The sequence below is a fragment of the Tenrec ecaudatus genome, chromosome 1 (genome assembly GCF_050624435.1).
Source record: "Tenrec ecaudatus isolate mTenEca1 chromosome 1, mTenEca1.hap1, whole genome shotgun sequence".
In the NCBI taxonomy this organism is placed as follows: Eukaryota; Metazoa; Chordata; class Mammalia; order Afrosoricida; family Tenrecidae; genus Tenrec; species Tenrec ecaudatus.
Window position 1 is genome coordinate 59,863,698 of NC_134530.1, and position 10,357 is coordinate 59,874,054.

General features: G+C 43.0%; 1 protein-coding gene across 1 annotated transcript in view; it reads left to right on the top strand.

The window, feature by feature from the left end:
• The window catches only part of AGO4 (argonaute RISC component 4), a 47,078-nt gene extending 38,176 nt beyond the window's left edge, over positions 1 to 8,902 (top strand). The window contains exons 16-18 of the mRNA XM_075553846.1: positions 14 to 115; positions 378 to 577; positions 3,013 to 8,902. Coding sequence (XP_075409961.1) covers positions 14 to 115; positions 378 to 577; positions 3,013 to 3,121 — 411 coding nt within the window. The 3' untranslated portion in view covers positions 3,122 to 8,902. The remainder of the gene's footprint in view (positions 1 to 13; positions 116 to 377; positions 578 to 3,012) is intronic.
• Positions 8,903 to 10,357: the final 1,455 nt, after the last annotated feature.

Sequence of the window (10,357 nt, forward strand, 5' to 3'; positions counted from 1 at the left end):
CTTTTGTTGGTAGGTGGGGAAAAGTGGCAATGTCCCAGCAGGCACTACCGTGGACAGTACCATCACACATCCATCAGAGTTTGACTTTTACCTCTGCAGTCATGCAGGAATTCAGGTACACTTGGAAGCTGGTCCAGATCTTTGCTTTGATAGGGCGATATTTGTAAACACTCATACAGCAACTAGCTTGAGTAGACTTGTTTTTAGATGCCGTGCATAGCTCTGTTGCTGCTTATAGCCTAAAGCTGTTGCCCTTTGGTCTGGGTGTGCTTGGTAAAAATACTTCTGAGTGTAAGGAGTAGGTTTCAATTCTTCCTTTCTCCCAGGTAGTCATCCCTGATCGGCAATACCTTCATCATAACATGCTCTCTCTCCAGGGAACCAGCCGTCCCTCACATTACCAGGTCTTGTGGGATGACAACTGCTTTACTGCAGATGAACTCCAGCTACTGACGTACCAGCTGTGCCACACCTATGTACGGTGCACACGCTCCGTCTCTATTCCAGCCCCTGCCTACTATGCCCGCCTGGTGGCATTCAGGGCAAGGTATCATCTGGTGGATAAAGATCATGACAGGCAAGTGTCTCCAGCATACAATCTCTTTCTGCCTGTTTACGAGCATGCTAAACAATGAGTAACTTGTAGACAAGTTTTGGGAAAATTTAAACTTCCTTGCAGGGTTTAGATTGCAAAGAGCAAATAAAAATTGCACGTGTTTTTGAGAGTGCTGGTGTCTTTTGGTCCCAGAATGGCTGAGACTTGTTTATTTATACTCATTGGGAGTCTGCCCAAGGATAAGAATCTAGTTGGGAACTGCTGTGGTTTTCCCATGGATTTCAGATCTGCTCTCGTCCTAACTCACTGCCATCGAGTTAATCCTGACTCATAACAAGTCCCTATGAGTGTCCAAGACTTGTAACTGTTTACAGGATTAGCAAGCCTCCTCTTTCTCTCGAAGAGCAGCTGGTGGTTTCAAACTGCCAACTATGTGCATCCAAGTCCAACAAGTAACCACTACCCCACCAGGGCTTGGCCTGGGTAACTTCAAAAAGTGAACAGCCCAGTGCCTGGTCTCCAGTTATGGAGTCCTGTGGGTTTCACCTCCTGTAAGGGGGAAGTCCTTACCAGCTCACTTTGTTTTTAGTATCATCTGGAAGAATGCACTCGAGTGAACCTGGGTGTATGTCAAGGGGTGGAGTGTCAGACCATTCTTACCCCTAAGTAGGGATCTCAAAACATTTTGACCTGTTACTGAGCCACTACTAAATACCTAAATAGGCTCTCTGCATTAATTTCCCCCCTAAAAAATGACCAGCTGTGAAATGTAGCAGTTTCTGGGCTCTTCCCCAAGTCAAATTCAGCTGCTAAATAGTAGACATTCCACTGCAAGTCTATTTCTGTAAGGGCTGAAGATGTGCTATTATGGAAGATGCCCAGCTGTGGCTTCGCCCCTTCCATTCTGTAATAGACATGCGTTCATTCAGTACCTTTGTTTGGTATTGACTGTGTGCCCAGGACTCTGCTAGGTACTGAAAGTCCTGAAATGAATAAGACTTGTTTCCTGCCCATGGGGATTTTGTGTTTTACTGTAGGACACAATACAGGAAAATATAAAAACTTGGCCCAGAGCAGTATAGATAAAAAAATTTTTTTTAATGTGATGGGGCATCAAAGGAAAGGCAGAGAGTATTTCATAACTGGATGGACAGGATTTGGCTCTACAGAGAGGGAAACGATTTTCCAAGCAGAAGGAACCGTGGACACGAAGGAGGGAAAACAAATGACATGTTTGGATAGCAGCAAGTTTTCTTTGGCTGGAGAACATTAAAAATGCATGTCAAGAGGAGGCTGGGAAAGTATATGCGAGCAGGCTTGTCTTTGTTCAATGAAAAATAACATTCCTGAGGCAGAATAGATAGAGCTGACTGTTAAAATTGCAGGTGAATAACTTAGGAGAGGATGAAGTAAAAGATGACTGAGATATAAACCTAGACAATAAGAGTAATAATAACAAGGAGGTTGATGATTTACAGTGAATGGAGTTTTTTATATCATATTTCTCCTTTGCCAAAGATGATCAGAAGTTGTTATGATTGAGCCAAGAAACCAAAGTTCAGAGGAGTTGGGATTGCACAGGGTCATGCAGCCTTTGGGGGAAAGCAAGAGGAGACTTGCTGGCACCCTCACATGGGCTGAGCGTCTCCGTGCACCAGCACTGAGCTAGGCGCGTTAATTCAACTTGACAAATATTTACTGGGACTATGAGTAGACTATGTGCCAGCACCAGGGATACAGGTACAGTGGTGAAAAGATAGGCAAAGTTGGTGGTTTCTTATCAAGTTAATCACAGGGGACTGGGTCAACGGTTCCAGGTGGCTCAGACCTGGACTGTGTAGCCTGGGAAGATTTTTTTTTCCAGGCGACTAGGGGGGTTGACATTTGAAAGAAGACTGAAGGATGAGTAGGAATTAGCTGGATATAACAGGCAGCAGAAATTCTTACTTAGGTATTGTTCAGGATTTGGGATATTACCAATTCTTGCAACAATTTGTATTGATGACTACTTTACCAATTCTCCCAATACTCAATTAAATAAATTGTATTGCATTTTTCTATTGAACAACAACAAAAAGAAGAAGTAGCATAGATATAATTCAATCATTAAGGGGCTGAGACTTGGGTCCAAGATCTTAAGGGGACCAGATTTTCACATTGGTAAAGCGGGACACCATTGTTAAAACTCGTATCCTGGCGAAACAGCCACATGGCAGCCAAAAACCATATACCCTAGCTTGTCGTGCATTCTTTCCAAAAATCGGGACTTTTTTAAAACGCCATGGGACACGGGGAAAATTGTTAGGAATCAGGACTGTACTGCCAAAAGCGGGACGTCTGGTCACCTTATTAAGATGCAACATTATTTGTGCTATTTAGAACATGTGAACTTTGACATGGCCTTGCAATATACTTGTGTTTTTGTTTGTTTTTTAATTTAGTTGTTCTCTTTGCAGTGCGGAAGGCAGTCATGTGTCTGGACAGAGCAATGGCCGGGACCCTCAGGCCTTGGCGAAGGCAGTGCAGATCCACCACGATACCCAGCACACCATGTATTTTGCCTGAGAGTTTCAGGGGGAAAAAAAGGACTCGACCAATTTGACGCCCCACTCAGCCCTCAAAATGTTTCAAATGCCTACTGCCTCTAGATGGAGCCAGTGACTTCAGGTGGTCTTCTACCAGCAGCTCGGGATAGTTGCACTGAATCTATACTTCACAGCACTGTCTGATGCATCAACAAAATTGAGCCATTTTTTAAAAACAATAGATATTCATAGAGTCTCTTTTCTGATGCACTGGACTGAATTTTTACCTCAACGTGCAAAGGCGATCAGCCTGAACTTTCTAAAGGACCTCCCAGGGAAGGTTTCTGTGGACTGTTTTGCTAGCTGTGGTGTTCACCGCAGCATCTCGCTAGTCTTATAAAAGAGGATTATTCCCTGGTTTTGGTATTCATCAAGTGGGGTGGACGTGTAAGTGGGAGCGAGAAATCAAACAAGCTACTTCAGTTCCACCTATTTGATCACGTGGGTCCATAGACTTGCTAATGGAGATTTCTGACTTCACCACTGTAAATGCCTTTAAGGAGCATTACTTTTTGGAAAGTTTTACAGAGTTTTATTAATCTTACTACTTTATCTCTTGATCTCTGCAGACTTGTGCTGGTGCAAGTACAGGCTGCCAGGCAATTGCACTATTTATCTGGCTGCAGACTCAGACAGGCACTTCTCCTGTTTTGTGGACTATTGTGAATGTGTAACATAAGCAGGTGTGATGCATGTCACAGTCACAGATAGCACTGCCATGGTCAAAGTACTCACGTCTCCCCCTCTTTGAAAAAAAAAAGAAAAGATTAGCTTTTAGTATTTTTCCAAGTTTTCAAAAGTGCCCATTTTATGCTGCTGTGTGGTTTGTTAGATCTAAATGATTTCTAAACTTTTCTCATAGGAAGTTAACTTTGGCAATAAACATTTTTAAGGGCCCTTCTCCCCGCACCCCCACCCAACAGTGTAGTTTTCTAGATGAGCTTTCTGTATGATTTTATCAACTATTTCTTATATATCATAATCTGGCAATTTCAGAAATTGGTCAGAAAAGACATGTATTTCCATGCCTTCTTAAAGACTTATTTTTACCTGTTTTGTAGCCACAGTTGGTGTCTTGTCACTTTGTTTTAAAATAAGCTAGAAGCAGGATGCTTCCTTATTGGGTAGGCTTTGCCAGTCCTTAAGGTATCATGTATGATGCTGCAACTGCAAAAATGCACCAGCATTTCAAGTCATCCCGCCTACCCAGAGGATCAAAGTTACAGCAATTACGTGCAGTCCAAAATTTTCGCTTCTCTTTCAACCCTAATGTACGTGGTGGGGTTTCCTTCCTTTTGCTCAACTGAAACTGTGTAGAAAAGCTTAATGTTTCCTAACAGATTTGGGATTCCACTCCCAGGGAGCCGGGGATCCCTTTCTCGTCTAGACAAAGAGCGTTATCTAAAGCAAGCCTCAGTTAAAATCTAGGGGGAAAGGCATCCTATATCTGTTGTTGTTTTACGCCGTCGAGTCAGTTCTGACTCGTCACGGTCATTTGGGACAGAGTAGAACTGCCTGGAAGGGTTTCCAAGGCTAAAATCCTGACAAGACCAGATTGCCGGGCCTTTTCTCCCACAGAGCAGCTAGTGAATTCGAACCTCTAATCTTTCGGTTAGCAGCCGAGAGCTTAACCATTGTGCACCAGGGCTCATAGTCTGTATTTAATGTAGATAATACTTTGTGAACGGACGACAGTTACATAGAGTCTCGGTAGTTCCAGCTCGTGTGTCCCTGCCCAGATTGGACTGATTTGTAATTCTCTATCTGGGGACTTTAGGAATCAGTGATGGAGGAGGAGATAAAAGGCCTGGAGCCCCCACTCTATATGACTGAGGAAGGTGCTGGAGGAAGAGACAGCTCCACGGGGTCCAAACAATTTTGCCTCCTCTGTCTTGGAGACTGCTGGTGGGGAAACACTGGATCTCATGGGGAAGCATGTTTGCTTGAACTCATTAAAAAAAACTCACTGCCATCTAGTCAATTCTGACTCCTAGAGGCCCTCATTCGCGACGACTTACTAGCCGGACTCCAGTCTTCTAAACTAGCCTTCTCAAAACCCCAGCAATAGAAAGCACGGTTTTTCTTCCGTCTTTTAAGAAGCTTGTAAATACATAAATATGTTGACGTTTACATTCCCATGTGCTGTTGATCGGAGGCGCCAGCAGTGTTTGCTACGACTGGTGTTCTGAGCGTCTCTGTCTGTGGAGTCCTCTAAGTCTGGAAGATGGGAGCAGTGGTCCTTACCCTCTGTGGAGAGCGGGATGGAAGCCAAGCTCTGTCACCGAGGCACAAGATAGGCAGGAGCCAAGAGATGGCAGGTGTTCATTTCTTAAGAGTTTCCTTTTTCTTTTTTTTCCCAAATACCTCACTTGGATGATACAAATCAGGACATGTTGGTGAGGGGCTGGCTGCTGCTTCTATTCACACTTGTTCAGGGAGAGCACAGAAAAATACCCTTCCGCATGGCCACTCTGAACCCGAGGAGGACCCATCGAAATGTTTTTTAGGAGAAAGAGGACTTACCGGAGTCCAGCATGTGAAGAACTCGTGGTGGCTGCCTGGCTGGCCAGTGGCTGCCACCCCTGCACTTGAGTGCCTCGGGGTTGCTTGTCGGTAACACACGGAAAATGCTTGCGTCTCCCCATCTCCTGGCCTGTACAGAGCAGGGCGCTAAGGCGCAGCGCTGGGAAGCCCTGACTGGCTGGCCTGCAGTGTGCTGGACCTCGACCGATACAGTTTGTAAGACCTGAGTCAGTCCTGCGAAACTGGGGCAACTCAGTGTGGTGGAGGAAAAGCCGGGAGGCCTGTTTTGATAGGAAAACCGTACCAGTAAGGGTGCAATGCTGTCCTTTTGGACACAGGAAAGAAATCTAGAAGAACTAGAATTATCGGGGGTGAAAACTTGCTGAGGAGTGAATCTTTAAGAGATTAATCGTTGCAAAATCAGAGTTGTGGCAAGACTGTCGCCACCAAGTCTGGATGCATAGTTTTTGTCTAATTTGGCTTGACAATTTGAATACGTAACCCCTTGAAACTCACCGAATCGTTGTGCATGTGTCAATCAATGGGAGGTGTGCATTCGCTAGAAGTAGTTTTAGGGTGTTTGGGTTTTTCGTTTGTTTGTATGTTTGTTTTTTACAATGCGGCCTGTGTAGGCACTGTCATGTGGTGTGAAAGATTTAAATGTAGCAATGTTAAAAAGCGTAACAATTTGCAGAGAAGGATTAGGTCAGAGAGCCATAAAGACCCAAATGTGGACTCTATTCTGTTTTACTGTGGGTAGCTGTTACCTTTTGAACGGTTTCTAAAAGCGAACACGCTGGTTTAAAGCAGCCGGCAGTCTGGACAGGCAACGTGTATTCATTCTTACTGTTAATTCTATTTGCTGCTTCCAAAGGTGTTGATTTATAAGCAGGCATGTTTTCTGTGGCCTGTACTTTCGGATCTGGTGCCCAGCCTACTTCAGACCTTACCTACCTGGCTCAGCTACGTGCCCTTCCAATAGGAAAAGGTAATCTTTGTGCAGAGACAGTTTCACAAGGCTCACCCTCTCTGCCCGACCCTAGCGACCTTTTGTGGATGTGCTGTAAAGTTTTCTTGCGCAATAGCAAGGTGGTAGCTCTGCTTTCATTTTAAGAAAGTGGAGATTGAGGGCATTGTATCAATTCTGTTTCAACTCCAAGGATTTTTCCTTGTAAAATGAAAGGTCTTGTTATTGATGAATACTTTTCTTATCCCTTGCTATTGACATAGTCATACTCTTTCCCTGTCTAGTGGCTGGAAATGTTTGCATTTGTTCATTTCGCTAATGGTGTAATTTTTTGTTTCTATATTGTTAGACTTGTAATGTTCTAAAATGTATTTTATTAAATTTGGACTGGATGTATGTCTCTAGCAATACGAGGTACTTTCTAAATTGTTAAGGAAGGGGTTAGATCCCCATGTTGAAATAAGATGATGGTTGTTGAAATTTTGATTTTTTTTTTTTCTTACTGGGCCTGCAGGGAATTTTTGTGTTCATGTGTCAAAAAAAAGAATAAATTGGCATTCTGGTGCCAAAAGCTGTTTTTCTTTTTCTTTCCTACCAATCGTCAAATAAATATGGAGTACACTGCAATGGCAACACATATGGTCCTTTTTAAAAACTCATTTCCTCTTTTGAGCAACTTATTGAGAAGGAAGAATAATGGAAAAACGTTGTGTTCCTTATGTCCACAGTCTATTTTTAGAAATTGCTTCTTGGGAATTTTACAAGAGCTTCTCAGTTACACTTCACATATAATTTTTTTTAATAAGACTAACCAGGATCCTGAGTGCAGCTCTTAATTGGATATCTTGAGACACATGTACAGTCTCCAGAGGGCAGTATGGCTACATACTTTACATGATCAGACAGCCTGTCCAAAGAAGGGCTCTTACTCATCCAAACCATCCAACCTGTGGCGATCCAATCTCACAAGTCTGTCTTTAAATTCGCACAGCAAAGTCTTTTTGCTAACTTGTGGCAGGGGCAGTACAGAAGTTTATAAAATACAGTCTTATTCTCCAGGAACTTATAGATTACCAAAATGCTAATCCTACATATAGCTAACTTGACTACAAGGTGGTTGTTTTATCCACAGGCACAATAGCCTCTTGTCCAGATTTGTCATTTCTCAAACATTTATCAAGAATCAGCTACATGCCAAGTTCTTCATAGGTGCAGGAGGTACCGAAGGGTAAACACTTAATTCTTCAAAGAATTTGTTTCTAATATGGAATGAGATAGACAGAGAAGGAAATAAGATTGATGTTATCTGAGTGCCTGTTATGTGCTCATCATTTTATTTATTGACATCTTCAATCCCAGCCCCTGCCCTTTGAGGTTAATAGTGGTGAGGAGACAAGTTCAAAGAGGTTGAATAATACATAGTTACTGAATCACAAAGTTAGAATTTTAATCCAGGCCTGTCTGAATTCAGTATATTTGCTCAAGCAAAAAAGTATATGCTACTATGGAGGGAGTAGGAGACCTGGTGGTGCAGTGGTTAAGTGCTTGCTTGCTAGCAAAAAGGTGGCAGTTCAAACCCACCACTTGATCCAAGGGAAAGAGATGTGGCAGTCTGGTTCTTTGAAAACAGAAGATTACCAACACCTCAGAATTCGCTCTCCCCCCATTGCAATGGCCCCCTCTCTGTCATGACTGAAGCCCACTCTGTCCAAAGATAGCCACTGTCTTGACTTATGGCATCATAGATAGTTCTGTTTGTTTTGAAGTCTATCCAAATATAAATATGAAGAGTATATTCTTTTGTGTCTGGCTTCTTTCACTCATTTTTATGCTTCTGAGATCTTTCCTTATTACTGTTGCATGTAGCAAAAAAAGGGGGGAAGCTCATTTTTATGGCTGTGTAGTATTCCACTGCATGAACAGACCACCATCCATTGGCTGTTCCAGCTGTTACATTCGTGTCTGGTTTCATCTGTTTCAGTTCTGTTGTTATTATACCCAAGAATGGACTTGCCAAGTGGTTCTGCCAGTTCACACTCTCACCACCAGTGAGAGTTACAGCTGTTCTACATCCTTGTTGATACTTGGGTGTAAATGTGGTGCTATCTCAATTTATGTTTCTGTGTTGAATAGGAAGTTGAACTTTGGTTGTTGTTGTTGTTATTGTATATTAAGGGGGCTATGCAAGTCTTTAGCCCATTTTCTTCTATTGTGTTTTCTATCTTTTTCATACTTTCATCTTATCTCATTTATATTATACCTAAAAACCTACCTCTCCTCTATTATGACCTTCAAGGTAGGTATGCTGATGACAAATCTTATCCTTTTGTCTGAAAGATTATTTAATCATTTGTGTGTGTGTGTCCAATTATTTTTATTAGTTCCTCTCCCCAAGAGGATAATTACCATGGTTTTTGGAACTGATCTGTAGGCAACTGATGTATAGGAAAGATTACTTTATTGAATTGTGCAATTTTCTTAGCAATAATAATTTATTTCCCCTTTTGGTATCTCATTTGTTGAACATTCAATACATTCTTAGATTTAAATTAAATTTTATATTAATTATATATAATTAAATTTTTCCTCAAACGTTATGTGCTTACCAGAAAACCTATCCTCTCCAATCCTAGGCATTAACCCCAGAGAAAAGAAAAAATATTTTTAAAACTTGCCTTATTTTCCCTCCCTGAGCCACCCACCAAGATGTGCTAGGTTGCCTCCTACCTGTAGGCAGATCTCAGGGGAAATACCTCCGTCCTCACCAAGGAGGTCAAGAAAATCCTGGACACAGTGAGCTTTGAGGTGGATGACCGCATGCCCAACAAGGTCGTCCGTGAGTTAAGTGGGGAACGACTTTGAAGACATCATTGCACAAAACAATGGGCAAGTTTGCCAGGGCCAGTGGGGCTGCCGGATCTCCTGGTGCCTGCCATTGAGGCAACCACATGGGACTTGGCTTGTTTGATTAAATCCTTTCTTCCTGAAAACAAAACCTTTTTAATATAAAACATCAGATAGTAGAACACACACAACCAAAGTAAACACACAAAAGAAAACAAGTTGAAGAAGACGCGTATACACATGTTCACAATTATTTTATTTGTAAGAGCCCAAACCCAGAAACAACACAAATGCTTGTCAACGTGTGCATGGATAAACAAATTGAGATAGACCATACAATGAAACGCTACTCCGCAAGACAACAGCACCGAGCAGCCGGACCAGTTCGCAGCAGAGCGTGGCCATGTCGCTGATGGGGCAGCATTTGGATCCTTGTGCACGGGCTCACCACGAAGCCAGCTGACTGGCTCTTGACTAACAGCGACAACCAAAACACATCATCACAAAATAGATGAATCGCAAAGTAGTTACTGTAAGTGAAGGAAGCAAGCAAACCAACAAAAACGGCTTATTCCAGTTATGCAGCGTTATGAAAACTACGCGAAGGTGACAGAAAGCAGTGGAACCTGAGGGAGGATTACAGAGGGGTCCAGAGGAAACTTCGGGGGAGTCTCGGAGAAACTCGCGACCTTTATTGTGGTGATCGTCTGTGTGCGTACCTATGCTTAAACGCATCCAATGGCACCGCTGAAGTTCGAGCAGCTTCCTGACTGCCGTACACCTCCATTGAGCGAGGGGCACGGAGGACAGGAAGCTTCCTGCAGCCTCACTAGCGGAGCCGCGGCCTGGAGGGAGGAGCTAGTCTGCGCATGCGCAGTACAG